This window comes from Lontra canadensis, unplaced genomic scaffold, assembly GCF_010015895.1.
Source record: "Lontra canadensis isolate GAN:19392208 unplaced genomic scaffold, GSC_riverotter_1.0 scaffold140, whole genome shotgun sequence".
NCBI lineage: Eukaryota > Metazoa > Chordata > Mammalia > Carnivora > Mustelidae > Lontra > Lontra canadensis.
This window is the reverse complement of record NW_022631134.1, coordinates 500,679-523,479: the sequence shown is the minus strand read 5'-3', so window position 1 is coordinate 523,479 and position 22,801 is coordinate 500,679. Positions and strand designations below refer to the sequence as shown.

At 36.1% G+C, this 22,801-nt stretch overlaps 2 protein-coding genes and 1 non-coding gene across 9 annotated transcripts in view; 2 read left to right on the top strand and 1 right to left on the bottom strand.

Moving 5' to 3' along the window:
- Positions 1-22,801, bottom strand: part of METTL15 (methyltransferase like 15) — a 309,773-nt gene that overhangs the window by 100,675 nt on the left and 186,297 nt on the right. The gene's annotated exons all lie outside the window — the stretch shown is intronic.
- Positions 4,840-5,134, top strand: LOC116858596 (60S ribosomal protein L39-like). The gene has a single exon (XM_032843442.1). The coding sequence runs from the start codon at positions 4,844-4,846 to the stop codon at positions 4,997-4,999; it is 156 nt and encodes a 51-aa protein (XP_032699333.1). The 5' UTR covers positions 4,840-4,843; the 3' UTR covers positions 5,000-5,134.
- LOC116858607 lies at positions 20,784-20,890 on the top strand. The gene has a single exon (XR_004380954.1). It is a non-coding gene; the product is annotated as a U6 spliceosomal RNA (small nuclear RNA).

Sequence of the window (22,801 nt, the reverse complement as noted above, 5' to 3'; positions counted from 1 at the left end):
CTGTATAGCTAAGACAGGAAATCCTGAGATGTGAATCCAAGGCTACATGGCTTGAGAGCCTAAATTTCTGACTACCACCCAATGTTGTTTCTCCTGGTAACCAGAGAGAAACTTTCTTTTATACATAAACTAAGTGGGATAGAAAAAAGATGAAGAAGGAAACACACATACACACACACACACACACACACACACACACACACACAATCTCATGGAATTCTCAGAAATGTTCTATTTGATTATATATTCTCCATTTATTGAGAAGGAAACTGAAGCTCAGTTAAGTTAATTTGCTTTGCCAAGATCAAAGAGCCAGAAGTGTAAAACTACAAATACAGAAAGGAATACATGCAAAGGCCCTGAGGTGGGAAAGAGCTTGGTGTTTTGGAGAAGAGAAAGGCAGCTAGTATGCCAGGAGGATAGTGAGTGAAAGAAAAAGATAATATGAGATAAATTTTTCAAGGTAGGGAGAATCTCAGACATGGTGAGGATGGAAGCTGGAGGCCATGTTATATATTTTTTCATTTGATCCTCCCACAAATATGTTAAGGATTGGGCACCTGGGTGGCTCAGTTGGTTAAGCAACTGCCTTTGGCTCAGGTCACTGTCCCGGAGTCCCGGGATCGAGTCCCATATTGGGCTCCCAGCTCCATGGGGAGTCTGCTTCTCCCTCTGACCTTCTGGCCTCTCATGCTCTCTCACTGTTTCTCTCTCAAATAAATAAGTAAAATCTTTTAAAAAAAATATGTTAAGGATTAATGTTTTTTTCTAGCAATGAAGAAACCAAGGCTCAGGGAATTTAACCAACTGAATGGTGGCTTTCCTCCAAAGACAAGCAGGTCTAGCCTTGCAGAGCTACTATTAAACTACAAAATAGTTTCAAAATGCTGCACAAATGAAATTCTTCAAAGAGAATTTTTGTTTTCAGGCCTTTGGATTTATAGGGTCCAGAAAATTCCAAAATCTATTAAAAATAAGAATTTTCACAAAATCTTTCAAGAGAACCATCTTCATTTTTTTTTTACAACTTCAATGTTGTTTTTATTATACTTACAGTTACATCTGGTTATTTAATGCATGAATAAAGAACCACATACATTGCTACATCACAAATATCTGTTCTAAATATTTTGATAACTGTATTTCCATACAATTGGCTTCCTTTGTAATCCCTAATTTTTTATGCATTTATTTATTTTTATTATGTTCATTAAGCCAAAAACCATTAGTTTTTGATGTAGTGTTCAGTGACTCATTAGTTTCATATAACACCCAGTGCACATCACAACACATGCCCTCCTTAATACCCACCACCTTGTTACCCCATCCCTCCACCCCCCTCCTTTCAGTAACCTCAGTTTGTTTCCTAAGGTCCATCGTCTCTCATGGTTTGTCTCCCTCTATGATTTCTTCCCATTCAGTTTTCTCTCCCTTCCCCTAGTCCTCTGTGCTATACCTTATGTTCCACATATGAATTAAATCATATGATAATTGTCTTTCTCTGCTTGACTTACTTCACTTAGCATAATCCCCTCCAGTTCCATTCATGTTGATACAAATGGTGGGTATTCTACCTTTCTGATGGCTGAGTAATATTCCACTGTGTATATGTACGACATCTTCTTTATCCATTCATCTGTTGAAGGGCATCTCGGCTCCTTCCACAGTTTGGCTGTTGTGGACACTGCTGCTGTGAACATTGGGGTGCATGTGTCCCTTCTTTTCACTACATCTGTATCTTTGGGGTAAATACCTGGTAGTGCAGTTGTTGGGCTATAGGGTAGCTCTATGTTTAAAATCTTGAGGAACCTCCATACTGTTTTCCAGAGTGGCTATACCAGCTTGCATTCCCACCAACAGTGTAAGAGAGTTCCCCTTTCTCCACATCCTCACCAACACTTATTTCCTGCCTTGTTAATTTTTGCCATTTAAGGTGTTGTCTCATTGTGGTGTTTTTTTTTTTAACTTTATTTTTTCAGTGTTCCAAGATTCATTGTTTATCCATCTCATTGTGGTTTTGATTTGCATTTCCCTGATGGCTAATGATGTTGAGTATTTTTTCACGTGTCTGTTAGCCATTTGTATGTCTTCTTTGGAGAAGTATCTATTCATGTCTTCTTCCCATTTTTTCACTGTGTTATTTGTTTTTTGAGTGTTGAGTTTGAGGAGTTCTTCGTAGATCCTGGATATGAATCCTTTATCTGAATGTCATTTGTAAATATCTTCTCCCAGTGAATGAATGGTGAAACTACATGGCTACTTCCATCTAAAGTTGTTAACTGAAAATGGGTTCAGGGATAAGCAAAGACTTCTCAACCAATTCTGCCCTGTGCTAAGCTTGGCCTCCTTGCACAGGCCTGCAATCTGCACAGCACTTTTTCATCTGTGCTGTGAAGAGGTGTAGGCTAGGTCTTGGGACACCTCTAAGAGTTCAGACTGTAAAGCTTAATTTGCAGAGAAAGGAAGTAGACTTAATGTGGATAATATTAAATTACATCACAAATAATTATATTATCTATACCTTATATACTCACAATTTTCATCTACAGAGCCAGTTTCATTCTTATAACCATGAAATTTTTTTGAGGGAAATCAAAGCAGGGAAAATAAATGACTTGCTTCATGGATCTAGATGAAATGAGTCTTCCAGCAGAGCTTATAAATCAGGCCCTCTTGAGCTTTGGGTTAAGAGCCTTTCTAACCATTAGCTATCTTTATTTAAGATCTCTCAGTCCTGCCTATCATGACTTTGTTTAGTTGTACATTTCCTGTCATGCCTAATACAAACATTATATGACTGGAATATTGTTCTGTCACATTAACCTGTCTTAAGTTTATACTTAATGATACTCAAATGCAGGGACACACATTGTCATACTGACGAAGACGCTATACTCCCTTACACCTGGACAGTAGGCCATGGATATGAAACACTTTCACATAGACCCATGATCTCATTGACTTGCCAGTGAGGCAGATACTATTATAGAGTAGAGCTAGGAAGAACTTTTCAGATGTTCATTTTGCTCATTTATTTGTGTTGATGAATGATTGTTTCTGAATTCATGGCTTTAAGTAGTCTGTTTCACATACCATTAAGTTTAACAAGTAAAACAGATTCTCCTGCTACTGCCCCACTCTCTATAAGGAGAAATTAATGGAGCTCATTCCATTTTTCAGAGTGGCTAAATTTCTCGAATTCAGGTAGCATATCTGAGAGTGAATGATCTTCATAAATAAAAGCTGCTTGGTAACCAGTGACCTAATGTCATATTATAATCTTTAAGTAGGGAATGTGTATGAGTGGGTTTATAATTCCTACCTCTCAAAACTTAAGTTAAGAAATTTAATTGTTATTTATTTCCCTAAATAGAGCATAAACTCCTTGGGGACAGTGCCCAGTCAGTGAATGAATACCTATTGATCTTTTGACAGCATCACTTTGTGTTCTATGTTTGTGCCTTTTAATAATGTGCTAACTAACGTAAAAAAGGAATTCCCCGATTTGGTTGGATGCTGAATAATAAAAAGATATAAGGGCAAAAACAAGTAGAGAAAAAAAGGAGTGATTACCATTTAGAAAGAAAGGCTCTAATCCAAAAATCTTCAAACCAAGTAATTTTCTTCTAGTTGGATTTTACCATGAGAAGGGCAATTGTTTGAGCACAGTTGGGTTGATTCAGTGTTTAATATCTTAATATCTTGTAGACTATGGGTGGCCCTTTTGTTAATGCCAGATGTAATTCTATAATAAAACTCTTTTTATTAAACACATGCAAATTGTTAAATAGGAATTCTACCCTCTTTGCTCTTCCTTTTTTATTTTTTTTCATTTCTTTCAAGTGCCTCTGAAATTTTCCTCTTGCAAATGAATAGATTTCTAAATTATGACCATCATCCATAAATTAGAAACAAGAATTTGTGGCCATATTTAAAAATAATTCCAGGAATCAAGTTATGGTGATCATCTCTATTTTTGATGTAGGCATTGTTTCTTATTTATCTATAGCTCCTGGAGAACACAGCACATGGTAGGTATATAACAACTGCTTAAAAAATGAGTACATATGAAGGAAGCAGAGAGGAAAGGCTAGAACTTGTATCCTTTAGCCTATCATTGGTGGTTGTCCCCATTGTGGCAAAGAAACATTTCTAAGGACAAGAAAACAGGGACTCCTGGGTGACTCAGTGGGTTAAAGCCTCTGCCTTTGGCTCGGGTCATGATCCTGCAGTCCTGGGATTGAGTCCCGGGGTCCTGGGATTGAGTCCCACGATCCTGGGATCGCCCCCTGCATCAGGCTCTCTGCTCAGGGGGGAGATGCTTCCTCCTCTCTCTCTTTCTCTCTCTCTTTCTGCCTGCCTCTCTGCTTACTTGTGGTCTCTGTCAAATAAATAAATAAAATCTAAAAAAATAAAAATTAAAAAAAAGAAAGGAAACAACTCTGCAAGCTCTCCATGAAACAAACCATTGTGCTCAAAGTACCATTATTTGATATACCTTCTATGCTATCCTGTACTCCTTACGTTATCTTTACCATTTGTATCTTGTTTAATTTTTTGATTAACACCTTTTCCTTAAAAATATTTACAAAGAAGCAGAAACAGTTCTGATATAAATGACAAAAGTGGATGCCTACAGGCAGTGGAGATTGACTGGGATCTTCTTGGGAGATGAAAACATTCTATGTCTCAATGTGGTATATGTATTTCTTAAAGCTCATTGAATTATAGGCTCAAGGACTGTTCTGATTAAAGTATGTGACTTTTTCCTCAATTAAAAATGTATTTAATGTTTTCTCTTTTTGCCCACCATCCTGTTGTGTGCTGCTCCCTGATTCTGACCATGTCTTCTCACAAGACTTTCAGGATCAAGCAATTCCTGGCCAAGAAACAAAAGCAGAATCATCCCATTCCCCAGTGGATTCAGATGAAAACTGGTAATAAAATCAGGTACAACTTCAAGAGGAGGCACTGGAGGAGAACCAAGCTGGGTCTCTAAGGCATCCCACATCATGAGATGACACACCTAATTGGCACCACGTATTTAATTAAGCTCCTTGAAGATCATGTATTCTATTCTATCACCCTGTAAACACCTTTCTACCTGGCCAATAGATAGCTTTTATCAGGGAAATGATTTTTCTGTTACTATTCCTCTGCACCAGTAGGTTGGTTTGGTAATAAATGTGAGAACTTTCAGCTGTTAAAAAAAAAAAGTATTTAAAGAAAAGAAATAGATCAGGTAACTAAAATACATTGACAATTAAAACAAAAGAAAATAGTGTTATTAATTTCTAGATACATACTATTCTTTACAGAAGGTTCTGAGCCTAAAGCTGCTCTTTTTTAAGTATTTAAAAAATTATAAACAATGCTAGCAGCTATCTCTCCCCCTCTCCCATTCCCCTTTGTTTCTTTCCTTTCTTTAAAAAAAAATTATTAGCATTTTTCATTCTGTTTTTCCATAGCCATGAGTCACACCTGTCAAGGTAGGTTGCAGGCCTGTGCAAGGAGGCCAAGCTTAGCACAGGGCAGGCGTATTCACAAAGAGGGTGGTGGCACAGCAATATCAGAAGATTGGCTACCTCCCAAGAGATTGATCAAATAAATAAATATATCAAGAACGATAAGATTCAGGTTTCTCGTTACTGGAAAGAGTTACAAATATGGAAAAATATAAAGCTTGAATAAACCCACCTGGCATTAGATTAGAATTGGATGTACCAGAGTGAGAGAATAGTTTCCATTATAGATAAAGAAGTAAGTATAGATGTAAATGTGTGTTAGCTATCTGCTGAAAGAGCCTGAGATCAGGAGCATCCTACTAATAATGAATACCTAGTGCTTATATCTTGGTGTCAAATGCTAAATGAATCAGAGCTCCTCGAAAAAAATGACTGAATCAAGGGTTGGGGCTTATAAAGAACATGATGAACCTGGATTATCTTTGGTAACAGAAAGGAAGGAAATGCTCAAAAAAGGATGAGAACATGTCAAAAGAACACAGAAATAAATTTGAGGGGCCTCTAGCTGGCTAAATAAAGGATAACTAACTTTTAAATAAATGATAAGAACAATCTCTAACTCATTGAATTATCAAGTACCCCACTGATATAAATAAATGAATGACTAAATAGTTGGAAGGAAGAGAAAGTTTCTCCATATAGTGGAAAGCCTCCAATTAAATGTAGATGGAATAATGGTTTTAGAAAATCACCATTTGGTAATAAGGGTAGTAATAATTAACCCAGGCAAGAAATTTCAATGGATACTACTAGTAGGTGAAGTGAGGAAAGGAATGAATTTTTTACATATCAGAGTACACTGTTAATTAGAGATGGAACAAAAAGTAGAGAAACCAGGTAGACACCATCTTGATAAAGTAGTCAAAATGAACAACACTAGTAACGGGACAAATAGTCATCATGTACAACTGATTAGATATAACGAGAAGAGTATAGTGTGACAGTCTGGCCAAAAAATATAAAACAGGTGTAATAATGGTTATATATCCAATAATAAAGAAACATTGGATGAATCCAAACTTCAAGACACTCTAAAAATATCCGGCCTATCTTCAAAAGTGCCAAGATCATGAAAGCTAAGTGAAGTATAGATGCAAGAGGAAGACACGCTCTAAATTCTTCTTATAGATGTCAGGGAAAGCTTGCCAAAGGAGATGACTTACATGTAGTCTTGTAAACACTGTCATATAAACTAGAGAGGAAGTCATTTTAGGCAAGGAGATAGCATTTTCAAAGGTGTAGGGTCTCAGGTACTTGTGGAGAGCTGGGTGTACTTGGAGCACAGAGGTGGTAGAAGCAGCCAGGGTGATGAGGTGGTGCCAAATGATAAAGGGCCATTTCCTTTGCCTTCTTTTGCACAATATTATGAATACATAGTTTGAGGAACTGAAAAAAGGCATCTGAATTGGTGTATTAGTCCAGGGTCTCTGAAAACAGATGCAAAGACAGAATTAAATGTGCAAGTTTATTAAGAGAAATGCCTGCATGAATGGAAATTGAAAGGAAGTGAAGAAGTCTGGGAGAGCCATCAGGCTGTGATGTACATCTGACTTGAGTGAAGGAGAGGTAAGGAAGTTTGCATGGAAGTTGCAGTAAAAACCTTTGGCTCAAGGACTTTCTTGATGCTTAAGCTTGGATACTTAGTCAATTATGTTCTCTGTAGTAGCAGAAAACAAAATATATTCTCATGTGTACCACATTTCAGTTTTGGACAATGGAAAGGATTTAATTGACATAAGAGGTGAAGGGTATTCCAGGGAGGAGTGTGAAAAACTTCAAGAATTGAGTATTTCACTTTTGTTCTTTTTAAATTATCTATTTTCTTTTAGTTATGAAGGAATCAGGCCTTTCTGAGCCATGAGCTATGAGCATACTAAACAATCTGCTGTTAATAAATATGGACACCTAATCCTGGAGAGCCTACCAACTTGCCCTGGCTTCTTAAAGTAGTTGAGTTTTCTGTTTATCATATTTGGTCCATCTGTGGAGGCTAACTTAAATATCACATAACTTTCTTTTTTTCTGGAATTATTTTGATCCATGATGGTAACACAAGTTGTTTTACACTGAATAGAAGCTGGTTAGTATTATATATACCTTTCAATACTAAAATAGGGAAGTATATTTTATTTACATTTAGTAGAAAAATATTTTTCCCCTTAAACACTAAGTTCATGTTGCAGGGAAAAGTTGGTAAGAAGGAATAGCAAAAGAAATCCTTGATTTTGAAATCAACTTATTTTGAGGTCCTGTTGAGTTTGCAGAGTATGAATTCATAACACAATTTCAAGTTGCTTTAGTCTATTCTTAATTGCAAATTTCCTAAACCTTATTAAAGAAAGGAAATGGTCTTCTAGTCTCATTTTATCAGGTTTGGAGTCCCCTCATTCTTTATCAAGTGCCTGAAAAGTTCTCCAAATTGAGTAACAACTATAAAATATGACTCACAGCATTTTTTTCACTGAGTAACACAATTAACACTGTAATATTATAGCCAGTATTTTGAAAAAAAAATCTTATTAACATTTATTAACTGCTATCAGAGAGATTTTTTTTAACTCTAAGAAAAAGATTCAAGATGTCTATTATAGCTTTTAACAAACTTAACAATGTGCCCTCTCCTCAAAGTATGATGTGTCTGTTCCAAATGATGCCATTTAAAAACACAACAGAGTATTTCACTGGGTAAAAAATCGGTGGCTAGGATAATTTTGGGAATTATATTCAATGGCATGAAAATTGTTATTCCAAAAATGAATGCATACAAGAAATAGCTTAACTGAAGAGTAACACTAGAGAAGTGTCTGTAAATAGTTGCTGCATAAAAGCTGTAGTTTGGTAACTGTTCTTCAAGATTATTAGTTAAATATTCTGCAATACCTGAATAAGACAGTAATATTTTATGAGTGGTGAAGGGGTTGGGAAAGGAAGATTCCTATCCCCTCTTTAAAAAAAAAAAAAAATCAGGGACGCCTGGGTGGCTCAGTTGGTTAAGCCGCTGCCTTCAGCTCAGGTCATGATCCTGGGGTCCTGGGATCGAGTCCCGCATTGGGCTCCTTGCTCGGCAGGGAGCCTGCTTCCTCCTCTCTCTCTGCCTGCTTGTGTGTACTCTCTCTCTCTGACAAATAAATAAAATCTTAAAAAAAAATCATTTTCCAGATACGTATCCAAGGGATACAAAGTGATTCAAAGGGGCACCTGCACCCCAATGTTTATAGCAACAATGTTGGTTGTTGGCAACAACCAAAATATGGAAAGAGCCCAGATATCTACTGACAGATGAATGGATAAAGAAGACACGGTATACATACTCAATGGACTATTACTCAGTCATCAAAAAAAAAAAAAAGAAATCATGCTATTAGCAATGACATGGATGGAACTAGAGGGTTTTATGCTAAGTGAAATAAGTCAGTCAGAGAAACACAAAAACTGTATGATTTCACTTGTATGTGGAATTTAAGAAACAAAACAGATGAACATAAGGGAAGTGAAGGAAAAATTTAAAAAGATGAAAATTGAGAGGAAGGCAAACTATAAGAGACAGTGAACTCTAGGAAAAAAACTGAGGATTGCTGGAGGGGAGGTAAGTGGGGGGAAGGGAAAATTACGTAATAGGCATTAAGGAGGGCACTTGATGTAATGAGCACTGGGTGTTACACGTAACTGATGAATCACTAAATTCTACCTCTGAAACTAATAAAAACAAAATCATGTGTTTTAAATATCTTCCACTATAACCATCATTCCTGGCTTCATATATGCTGTGGTTATTTGTTTCCTAGCCAGGAATGCATTGATTCACCCAGAACATATCCTCATCTTTTAATGCTGATCAGAAGGGTAACCCTGCTGTACTCAGCCTGAAGCAAATTTTAGAGTGGAAGCTAGCATGAATTAGTTTGATTTTGGATGTGGTTACAAAGATCTTTTGGCTATTTTATTTTTAAAGCTGTTTTGTACCTGTTCCAAATTCATTGGCCCTTTAGGGAAGAGGAATGAAAAGATGTAGCTTCTTCCTGGCCAGGTCACTATACTCTATGATTTCAGGGGGCATGGCTTACATTCCATCCAATGTGAGACGCAGTACAAAGGAAGAAAATAAACTGTTTATTCATTTCTTCCCAGATGATATTGGGGGAGAGGATTTTTTTAAAAGGTGAAGAATTAATCACTGCTATAACAAAGCCAGACATACATAAAGATTGGCATTTATTCTGGGCTTAAAATTGTGCTCTCCAATATGGTAGCCACTAGTCACTAGTAGTACTGTGTTATTGAAATGTACTTATTCCAAATTGATATATGATCTAAATGTAAAATATATACCAGATTTCAAAGACTTAGTACAAAAGAAGAAATAGAAAATATCTTATTTTTTAATATTGATTACATGTTGAAATATATTGGATATATTAGTTTAAATAGATTATGCTATTAAAATTAATTTGAGCTGTTTTGTTCTACTTGTCTCAATGCGATTTCTCAAAATTAGAAATTACAATGTGGCTTGAATTGGTGGATTATATTTCCATTAGACAGCACTAGTCTGGAATATTTGATTTACTCATGTCCTCAGGAATGATTTTTCTCTCTTCTGTTCTTTGTGCCTAGCACAAAACTGCTACAGGGGCTCAGATTAGCTTTGCTGGGACACTGACCAAGTTGGCTGATACCCAAATTAGCATCCTCAAAAACAATGTAGGGAGCTTGAACCATCCAGGAATGAAGGAACCAGGTGAAGTTAAAGGTAGAAATTGTCAGCCTTTATCCTTAAATGTTTCACAGGGTAAAATTTGGGAAATGTATCTTGAACTGACATGTTTTTCCAGTGGTAGAGTCACTGAACAGGAGCCCATGATAAACATTAGAGGATTTTATAATCCTTTGATATTATACAAAATTAGTCTGTGTGTGCCTTCTATAGAGAAGATCTAATTTTAATTAGATTCTCAAAGGAGACTACAGATTCAAAAATATTAAGGATACTAAATCTATTTTTTTTTTAAGTTTTTAAAATTTATTTGACAGAGAGAGATCACAAGTAGGCAGAGAGGCAGGCAGAGAAAGAGAGAGAGGGAAGCAGGCTCCCTGCTGAGCACAGAGCCCAACATGGGCTCAGTCAAGAGCTCAAAATCAAGAGTTGGATGCTTAACAAACTGAGCCACACAGGTGTCCCTCCTAATTCTATTTTTTAATCAAATTATTTATTTTTTTAATTTTTTTTAAAATTTATTTTCGGCGTTAACAGTATTCATTGTTTTTGCACCACACCCAGTGCTCCATGCAATCCGTGCCCTCTCCAATACCCACCACCTGGTTCCCCCAACCTCCCACCCCCTGCCCTTTTAAAACCCTCAGATTGTTTTTCAGAGTCCATAGTCTCTCATGGTTCACCTCCCCTTCCAATTTCCCACAACTCCCTTCTGGGCTCCAACTCCCCTTTGTTTATGTTTTCACGTTGAGTTGTATAAATTCTTCACATATCTTGGATATGTGGATATTGGATAGTAATCTCTTATCAGATATATCACTTGCAAGTATCTTTTCCCATTCAGTAAGTTGCCTTTTCATTTTGTTAGTGGTTTCCTTCACTGTGCAAAAGGTTTTTATTTTGGTGTAACCCATTTGTTTTTGCTTTTGTTTCCCTTGCCTGAGGAGATATATCTAGAAAAATGTTGCTCAGGCCAATGTGAAAGAGATTACTGTATTATCTTCTAGGAGTTTCATGGTTTCAGGTCTCATGTTTAGTTCTTTAATCCATTTTGAGTTTATTTTTGTGTATGGTATAAGACAGTGGTCCAGTTTTATTCTTTTGCATGTAGCTGTCCTGTTTTTCTTGCTTTGTACATTCTTACCTCCTTTGTTATAGATTAATTGACCATATAAGCATGGGTTTATTTCTGGGCTTTCTATTCTGTTCCATTGATCTATGTGTCTATTTTTCGTGCCAGTACCATACTGTTTCAATTACAACAGCTTTGAACTTTAGTTTGAAATCTAAGATTGTGACACTTCCATCTTTGTTATTGCTTCTTAAGATTGCAGAATCTTTTGGCATTCCATAAAAATTTTAGGATTATTTGTGAATAATAATATTGGTATTTTGATAGGGGTAGCACTGGATATATAGATTGCTTTGGGTACAATGGACATTCAACAATATTGGCTCTTCCAATTCATGAACATGGAATATATTTCCATTTGTGTTGTCTTCAATTTCTTTCTTTAATGTTTTATCATTTTCAAAGTACAGGTACAAGTCTTTCACATCCTTGGTTAAATTTATTCCTAAATATTTTAATAGACATTTTTCCAAAGAAGATATACAGATGGCTACCAGGCACATGAAAAGATGCTCAATATCACTCATCATCAGGGAAGTGCAAATCAAAACCACAATGAGTTATCACTGGAAGAATGATTAGAATAAACATACACACACACACCACACACACAAGAAATAACAGTATTGACAAGGATGTAGAGAAAAAGGAGCCCTTGTGCACTATTGGTGGAATGTAAATTGGTGCAGACACTTTGAAAAAATTCCGAGTTTCCTCAAAAAACTAAAAACATAAATACCATGTGATGTAGTAATTCTGCTACTGGGTATGTACCCAAAGAAAATGAAGACACCAATTCAAAAAATTACATGCATACTGTGTTTACTGCAGCATTATTTACAATAGCCAAGATAAGGAAATAACCTAAATGTCCATTGTGGATATATATAATGGAATATAACTCCACCCTAAAAAGGAATGAGATCTTGTCATTTGCAATAATGTGGATGGAACTACAGGGTATTTTAAGTGAAATAAGTCAGACAGAGAAGACAAATATCATATAATTTTATATATATATAGAATCTAAAAAATAAGACAAATGAACAAACAAGAAGCAGAAGTAGACTGATAAATACAGAGAGCAAATTTGTGGTTGCCAGAGGAGAGGGTGTGAGGGATGAGCAAAATGGGTGAAAGGGAGTGGGATGTACAGGATTCCAGTTAGGGAATGAATAAGTCATGAGGATGAAAGGTACAAGATGGAGAATATATTCAACGCTATTGTAATAGTGTTGTATGTGACAGATGGCTACTACACTTGTGATAAGCACAGTATAGTATAGAGTTGTTGAATCATCCACTATGTTGTACACCTGAAACTAATGTAACATTGCATGTCAACTGTACTCCAAGTAATTAAAATAAATAAAATATATAAAAGGAATCTTAATTCTAGAAAATTATTATTTATTAGGAAAATAAATAAAAGGAATCCTAGTTCTAGGATGAAATGTCTCATTCGGGTAGAACATTTCACAATTATTGTAAGGTAGTCATCCACGTCTATGAGTATCAGCCTTCTTTTTTTTTTTTTTGAGTGTCAGCCTTCTTAATAATGTGAACACGTGTACATCATATCATGAAAATGAAAGTTCATGGAGCTCAGTGAACAAGAACAACCAACAAGAGGTGTAAGACAGGAAGACTACTATGGAAGACTACTATGACCCTGCAATTGCACTACTGGGTATTTACCCCAAAGATACAGATGGAGTGAAAAGAAGGGCCATCTGTACCCCAATGTTTATAGCAGCAATGGCCATGGTCGCCAAACTGTGGAAAGAACCAAGATGCCCTTCAACGGACGAATGGATAAGGAAGATGTGGTCCATATACACTATGGAGTATTATGCCTCCATCAGAAAGGAGAATACCCAACTTTTGTAGCAACATGGACGGGACTGGAAGAGATTATGCTGAGAGAAATAAGTCAAGCAGACAGAGTCAATTATCATATGGTTTCACTTATTTGTGGAGCATAACAAATAATATGGGGGACAAGGGGAGATGGAGAGGAGAAGGGAGTTGAGGGAAATTGGAAGGGGAGGTGAACCATGAGAGACCATGGACTCTGAAAAACAACCTGAGGGTCTTGAAGGGGCAGGAGGTGGGAGGTTGGGGGAACCAGGTGGTGTGTATTAGAGAGGGCACAGATTGCATGGAGCACTGGGTGCGGTGCAAAAACAATGAATACTGTTAATGCTGAAAAGAAATAAAAAATTAAAAAAAAAAAAGACAGGAAGACTACTGATGGCATTAAAAGGAAAGGATTTGGTGTTGATTATGTCCCAAGACACTAAGCTGTTGATGATACAGCACAAACTTCCTATAGCTCTCACACTAAATGGTTAAATTATAAATCTAATTCTGCTTGAAAGAAGAAAATTTCATTTACTTAATCATTCCTTTGTGTTCTTAATATTTTAAGCTCAATTACAGAATTTAACCCATTATATTCTAACTTCTCAGAAATTACATAGCTGTTTCTCAGTTTATAATGTGGCTTTTCATGAACAAGGGGCACAAATTTCTTTTACTATTTTACCCCCAGCACCTAATAAGTGGATGCTCAATAGACGTTGAGTAAAATAATAAGTTAATGTTGTTGTCTGACTTCTACATATCTCTGAACAAAAAGTGATCTGTGAAACAAATACAGCTGTAAAGATTAAAATTTAATGGAGGGCTAAATAGAAGGCTAGAACTCTGTAGTTTTAGCCAAATCAACCAGATTCAGCATTTGACCTTGTTCAACATTCACAAATTAAACTACCTGTAGAAAGACTGCACACAGATTACAGCTGTGATCCACTTTTCCCAGGCCTAAACAGTGCTGATTCATTCACCACAGTTGGTTTGCAAGTGAAGGAAACAAACTTTTAAGTTAGAGAAATGTAAGCAGTCTTAGATCTGGGAGTCATCAGGAAATGTTTGATATTTTAAAGAACTGACTGAAAGTAAAACAGGTTAATGTGACATTTCAAAGGGATTTTGAAATTCAATAGCTTTCTCTAGCAGCTGATGTTTATTCTCTTGTTGTAAGACAAATGTTGAATTTCTTCAAAGGAAAAATGATAGATTCTAGAATAATGAGATAGGTTCAATGTTCACTATAGGTTTTCGTTTTCGTTTTTGTTTTTCCTTCTCCATGATCCCTACCATCCACGAAAAATATATGTGTATATACATAACAGGAAATGGGAAAACCATCTGGCTGGCTCTAAAACATGGTTTTCTTCATCATCAAAGGGGTTTCTGTGTGAAAATAATTTTATAGATAAAGGGGTAGACATGGTGCCATTAAAGAGAGAGAAGTAGAATCACAAAGAATATGTGTACGTCCAAAAAGAGAACATATTCATTATTTACCATGCCATCTCAGCACTGTGAAGAAACATAAGATGTTTGCCATTATTTAAATGAAAGTTCCATGGATTAGACAGACCCTCTGAAATGGATGTTTCCAAATCTGGTTAGAAAGACTAATGACAAAGAAATGTGACCTCCACTTTGATAAATTTGAGGAACTTATTTTATTGCTTAGAAACTAGATATGTATGGTACAGTTATGCATGTAAAGTAATTCATAGATGTTTATTAAGATCATGAAGACTATATTTAGGTGAATTACTAAACAAGGAAAGTCTAAGAACATATTTTAAGGAATTATTAAACATTTAGGTGAAATAATTCTTAAAAGTCATCTATTCCAAACCTGTATTGATTTAATCATAAATAAGAGAATGTCAACCAGAAGTTATTTCATTTAAAAAAAGAAAAGTGATAGGGAAGAAGGAAGTAATATAGTGATGTATAAAGTCCAAGAATAGTTACACATTGGAGTGCCTAGCTGGCTCAGTTGGTGGGGCATGTGACTCTTGATCTCAAGGTTGTGGGTTTGAGCCCCAAACTGTGGGCAGAGATTACTTTAAAGTAAAATCTTCAAAAAAAGAAATGGGTTACACAATCAAATCATGGAAAGGTCAGGGATACAGCTGGGCTTCCAGAAAAAACGAGGTCTGGAATGAGAATGTTCCCAGGAGTAGCTCTCCAATTCCCATCTTTTAATTGTCTCTCTGGAATTTATACTCAGTCTTTTTTTACATGGTGGAAATGAGTACTCTTAAGAAGATAGGAATTGGAGAGCTTAAACTGTCAACAAAATTTCAACAAATCAGGAAAGAATAGCCAATGGAAAAAAGACATTGTCTCTTCAATAAATGGTGCTGGGAAAATTGGACAGCCACACGCAGAAGAATGAAACTGGACCATTCTCTTACACCATACACAAAGATAAACTCAAAATGGATGAAAGATCTAAATGTGAGACAGGAACTCATCCAAACCCTAGAGAACGTAGGAAGTAACCTCTTTAACATTGGCTACAGTGACTTCTTTCAAGATATGTCTCTGAAGGCAAGGGAAACAAAAGCAAAAATGAACTTTTGGGACTTCATCAAGATAAAAAGCTTTTGCTGAGCAAAAGAAACAGTCAACAAAGTTAAGAGGCAACCCACGGAATGGGAGAAGTTATTTGCAAATGACATTATGGATAAAGGACTAGTATCCAAGATCTATAAAGAACCTCTAAAACTCAAGACCCAAAAAACAAATAATCCAGTCAAGAAATGGGCAGAACACATGAACAGTCCCTTCTCCAAAGAAGACATACAAATGGCTAACAGACACATGAAAAAATGCTCAACATCACTAGCCATCAGGAAAATACAAATTAAAACCACGAGATACCACCTTACACCAGTCAGAATGGCAAAAATTTACAAAACAGAAAACAAGTGTTGGCGAGGATGTGGAGAAAGGAGAACTCCTCTTAGACTGTTGGTGGGAATGCAAGCTGGTATAGCCACTCTGGAAAACAGTATGGAGTTTACTCAAGATTTTAAACATAGAGTTACCCTATAACCCAACAATTGCACTACCAGGTATTTACCCCAAAGATACAGATGTAGTGAAAAGAAGGGGCACATGCACCCCAATGTTCATAGCAGCAATGTCCACAACAGCCAAACTGTGGAAGGAACCAAGATGCCCTTCAACAGATGAATGGATAAAGAAGATGTGGTACATATATACAGTCGAATATTACTCAGCCAACAGAAAACATGAATACCCACCATTTGTATCAACATGGATAGAACTGGAGGGAATTATGTGAAGTGAAATAAGCAGATAAAGACAGTTATCATATGGTTTCACTCATATGTGGAACATAAGGAATAGGATGGAGGACTACAGGGGAAGGGAGGGAAAATTGAATGGTAAGAAATCAGAGAGGGAGAAAAACCATGAAAGACTTTGGACTTTGGGAAACAAAATGAGGGTTATTGAAGGGAGGGACATAGGGGGATGGGGTAACAGGGTAATGAATATTAAGGAGGGCACATGTGGTGATGGGCACTGGGTGTCACATGCAACTAATGAATTGTGGAACAGTACGTCAAAAACTAATGATGTATTATAAGTCAGCTAATTGAACATAATTAAAAAAGGAGTACAGTTTTATATCTTTCAGACACTGAAGAGAGACTAAGAGTTTTCTTTCTCAATTAAATAAAACAATTTTAAGAAAAGAATGCATTATTGATCTAGATTGGAACAGTCACTTGCAGCTAGGATTAATCTAGTTTGCACCAGAGTCCTCCCCTGGCCCGATCAACTGTGACAAGAACACAGCAAGAGATTTGGGAAGGGGAGGTGGTGATGGAATAACACAACAGATTGCAAAGTAACCATGTAGATGAGAGTCAGCTCTAGAAGAGGTAGACAGTATGCTGGAATATCTCATACAAATCCCATTACTTGACAGGCAAGTAAGCAAAGAGATCAATTTGTTTATTTTAGCTTATTGGACAAACTGGCAAAACAGCCAGAACTCAACAGATGAAAATAAAAATATAAATATTGATTGCTTTGGCCATAAGTGGATTAAGTGTTATATATACATATTTACATTTAATATAATCACCTGAAAAAACCACTTCAGTTTTCAGTGAGAAAAGTGAGTTTCAGAGATTAAGTAAATTTTCTAAGGCTACACTGCTATTTAGCATCAGAGCCAGGATTTATACACAGGTCTGTCAGATTTCAAAGCCTGTGCTCTTTAAAAATAATAATACTAACAACTACGTTGTTTTTATAAAATGGATATGTGCTTATTATAAAGAGTCATATTGAGCTAGGTTAACACAGAATGAATAAACACCCAAATTCTTCCACCTAGAATTTAACATCATTAACAAAGAGTATCTTTCACATATCACTAAGAGTAAATAGATCAGCAAAATATCTTTTACAAAAAGGACACATCTAAAGATGTATCTTATTTTTTAAATGATTTATATTAAAGAGATGGAGAGAGAGTAGTGACAGAGGCAGAAGGAGAGAGAGAATTCCCAAGCAGACTCCATGCAGAGCACAGAGCTCAATGTGGGGCTGATCTCTGAACCTTGAGATCATGACCTGAGCTGAAACCAAGAGTCAGCTGCTGAATGGACTACATCATCCAGGCACTCTTGATCAATCTTATTTTTAAATAAAAACAGAACATTTCATTTTACTTGAATTTAAATGAAAAGAAATTATAGCAAAGAACTGCTGAATCTTTTTTTTTTTTTTTTTTTTTTTTTTACTACAAAAGAACCCCTTAGGGTGCCTGGGTGGCTCAGTGGGTTAAAGCCTCTGCCTTTGGCTCAGGTCATGATCTCAGGGTCCTGGGATCAAGGCCCGCATTGGGCTCTCTGCTCAGCGGGGAGCCTGCTTTCTCCTCTCTCTCTATGCCTGCCTCTCTGCATACTTGTGATCTCTCTCTCTCTCTCTGTTTCAAATAAATAAATAAAATCTTAAAAAAAAAAAAAGAACCCCTTAATTACAATTATGAAATGTACAAAAAGATTGGGATTTTTTTTTTTTTTAAGATTTTGTTTATTTGGAAGAGAGAGAAAGAGCACAAGCAGGGGGAGTGGCAGTGGGGAGAGAGAGAGATAGATTGCCCACTGAGCATGGAGCCTGATGCCAGGCCTTGAGATCATGACATGAGCTGAAGTTAGATGCTTAACTGACTGAGCCACCCAGGCACCCTTGAGGTTGGAATGTTTTTAAAAGTCAAGCAGAGAGAGTCAATTATCATATGGTTTCACTTATTTGTGGAGCATAAGAAATAACATGGAGGACATGGGGAGATGGAGAGGAGAAGGGAGTTAGGGGAAATAGGAGGGGGAGATGAACCATGAGAGACTACGGACTCTGAAAAACAACCTGAGGGTTTTGAAGGGGTGGAGGGTGGGAAGTTGGGTAAGCCTAGTGGTGGGTATTATGGAGGGCATGTACTGCATGGAGCACTGGGTGTGGTGCATAAACAATGAATTCTGGTACACTGAAAAGAAATTTAAAAAAAAATTAAAAATTATAAAAAAATAAAATGAAATGAAAGAAACTATGTTTCAAATTTTGACAGTGTTGACTCCTTGTTCTAAAAATAAAGAAATTGGTACACTAATACTTCCCTATAAAATGACCTCTTAACCTCATAATTTTGGTGAGTTCTGTTAATTTTACATTTTCAAGACTTGAGCTTGTTTTCTGTTCTGTAGCCATAACCATGTTTGTTTATTCTTAGATCTGCATTTACAAAGATACAAGCAAGCTTATCCAAGCTTATCACAGTGGCCTTCACCAAAATTTTCAGTTGCTGATTTTTTTTTAATTTTGTTTTTCATATCTTGGTTTGCTTTATTTCATCATTAAATAGTTACTGTTCTCCAAGAATAGCTCATATGAGCCATATTCCTAGAGAATGCCTTCTGCCTTTGATTTTGGTTCCCAACAGGTTCTAAGATTCTGTTCCTAGTACATTTTTGAGGCTTACTGAACCTCTAGTTTAATGTCTTTTATCAGTTTTGGAATATTCTCAGCCTTTCTTTCTTCAAATGACTTCTACTCCTTTTTTTGTCTTCCTCTTTTCTCCTTTTGGGATTCCAGTTACACATGAATTAGACATTTATTTTAACTCCTGTGTCATAGTTTTTGTATTTTCTATCTTTTGTCTCTCCATGCATTATTCTGGATATTTCCTTCTGAAATACCTTCCAGTTCATGATTTATCTTTAGCTGGGTATTATCTGTTCTTTTTAGTTAATCAACCGAGTTCTTAAGTTTGAGAACTACATCTTTAAGGTGTATATTTTCAGTAATTTTTTATTTCCTTCAGCATATTGATAGCATTTGTCTGCATATCCCATGAATACTTTTAAATTATCTGTATTTTCCTTCCTCTTTTAAAAATCATCCCTTGTTGCGGCACCTGGGTGGCTCAGTTGGTTAAGTGTCTGCCTTCACCTCAGGTCATAATTTCAGCATTCTGGGTCAAGGCCCATTCTGGGCTCTCTGCTCAGTGGGCGCCTGCTGCTCCCTCCCATTACCAATCCCTGTGCTTGTACTTTCTGTGAAATACATAAATAAAGCCTTTTTAAAAAAGTCATGCCTTGTCTCTTCATGACTGGTTATTTTCTGGTTCAGTAATGGACACTGAATATGAAAAATTATAAAAGTGATTTGGGTGCAAGATTTCCCCCCCACCCTCAGAGTATTTAAAATTGCTTTGGTCAAGTTTAGGAAGCCTAGCATCTAGGATTGATTTAATCCAATTTCAAGGACTAAGATGACTTGAAACTGACTTTTAGTTCTTAATCAAGATCCAATTCGATTCAAATTCACCTGTACTCCTCATAAGACTGTCAAATGTTCTGTTCCCTTTCTCAGCTGCCTCTTCTGGAATTGGCAACTGGAAGTTACAAATTCTGGGGTAACCTCTTTGAGTTTCCTTCTTCTCCCAGATATTTTTCACTGCCTTACTAGCTTTCTAGTGTTTTCAAATAGGTATCTTATTTAAAAATAAAAACAAGAACACTTTTTCTAGATTTTATAATTATTCTTAGTGAGATGTTTATTCTAAGTTATTGTCTGCCATTACCAAAGCTGAAGTCCTGATTAGTAAAAACTCTGATGTCAATTTTAACATCCAGGAAGACTCCAATCTCTGTTCCTCCCACTGTTATCTTGGCAAGATACCCAACTCTCACCTGTTCCACAGATGATCATGATGTGATTTCATAGTACTGCCTTCAATAAATGTAGTCATTCATTCAGACTACCTACACCATGAGAATAAATCCCATTAGACATGGTCTGGCTTGATGGGACAGAGGAAGAGAATCTAGTGAAGGAATCAGAGTGTGAGAGAAATAAGGCTATATAGAAGGAGTGATTTTGGAGAATGCAATGGAGAACAGGTTTTTATGGAAGCACAGACCAATATTATCAAACACTGCGGAGACAAAGTAAGTCAAAAAGGAGATTAGGATATTGAGTCTGGTAATAAGAGGTCATCATTGTGCTTACTTCAGCAACACATACACTAAAATTGAAATGATACAGATGAGATAACCATGGCTCCTGTGCAAGGATCACATGTAAATTTGTGAAATGTTCATTAAAAAAAATTGACACCACCAGTAATCCTTAAAAGAATGGTTAATTTAGACAGTTATGGATTGGAAAAATGAAAGACAGGTGAAGAATTGGGAGGTAGCTATAGACTTTAAGAAGTCAAGTAATGAAACAAAACAGAATGATGGGTGCAGTATTTTGGTAAGGTAAACAGAGTCAGGGAGAGATTTTAGCCCTTGTTTGACCTTTTTTTTTTTTTTTTAATTTTGTTTATTTATTTGATAGAGCACAGCAGAGGGAGCAGTAGGCAGAAGGAGAAGGAGAGGCAGGCTTCTGGCTGAGCAGTGAGCCCAGCATGAGGCTTGATCCCAGGACACCCAAGTCCTTGTTTGCTTTTAGCCTAGGGCACTTTTGAGTATGTTTATAGACTGAAGGAAAGATACTAGCGGGAACAGATTAAAGACTGGAAGGATAAGCAAAATTAGTTGATCTAAGTCCCAGATAAAATAGAAAAGGAGCAAGTTTAATCTCTCTACTGAGATGTAAGAGTACAAAATAGAGATAAAGGACGAGATTTATAAGTGCCAAGATGAAGATAAGGAGGTGGGAATTACAAGGATTCAGTTCTGTAGTATCTGTTTCTATGGTGCTGTAAAAAAGGTCATCAACTCATTCTTAGTATAAACAGTTCCCTTACCTTTCTCTAGTTATTTTCCCTTTAACATCTGTAACACACATATTTAGTCCTTCTTATTGACTTTAAAGTGCAGAAGTAAGAAACTTTTTTATATTCCTATAGCAATCTTCTATCTCTTATTTCACAAAGTACTCATTTCCTTTCCCCCCTCAAAAGAATCTTAATATAAGGACCATGTAGATTGGCTACTTGCTGATATGGAAGCATAGGACGACAAATACTTTCTCCAACATAAATGAAGATCAAGTAACTTTAGCAACTGGTTCTTTTTTCCCCCCATTTTGCTTTCTTATAGGTGGGAGCTCCAAAAGAGCAATAACTGTGTTTTATATACCATGTCAATATATTCTAAACATTGGGGGTATTAAATAAATAATAAATGGGCATAAATTTTCCAAATAATATAGCTGACTATAACCCAGTCACAAGTGCTGCTAGTAATGCAGAGGCTGAGCTTAAAATTACCACGAATAAAGCATACATATCCTTAATCATGATATCCAGAAATTGAGTTACATTTTGGTAATTACAACTTTCAGTTAACTCATAAATATTTATTATTTTCTATTTGATTCATAGCAACTTGATGAGAAAATACCAGTATTATCCTCATCTTAAAGTGAAATAAATGAGGATTCAAGAGATTAAAGAGCATGCCCAAGTTTATATATCCAACTAATATATGCAGACCTGGAATTCAAACATGTTTTTCTGAGTCCAAAGCCAATGGTGTAATTTACAAAGTTAAACAGCCTCCTCCTCAATTTAGCACCTATAAGAGTTGGATGATAACATTTTTCCTTGTGAGAGAATAAGGAATCATACTCTTTGATAGTTTAACAATGCAAATTTTCACCCTGTGCAAGGCAGACAAGTATATTGTCCAAAGCATAAGGATGGAGTTTAATGGACAGAAGCAATTATTCAAAAATGAGAAATGGAGCCTATCTTATTGTTTGATTTCACCTTTGTATTTTAGTGCCAGGGCAATGATGTATTTCAATAGGGCATAAGCTAATAATGGTAGAAAACTTGTTCAGTATTTAAGGTAAAGAACTGCTTAAGGAAATATGACATTACCAAAGAGGCAACCTTCTACTTTGCATATCAGAGCATTAAATTTTATTTCTTTATTTTATAGTCCAACAATTTTGGTAGATTATATAAGAAAAGAATGAAGCTGCCCAAAGAGTCTGTGAAGAATTTTAAGGTCCATCTAAATAATAGGCATTATGAACTATCACCACTGAATCTTAAATAATTAA

Bases quoted from the DNA above. Each gene is read 5' to 3' on its own strand.
- LOC116858596 (XM_032843442.1), top strand. From the start codon at position 4,844: ATGTCTTCTCACAAGACTTTCAGGATCAAGCAATTCCTGGCCAAGAAA.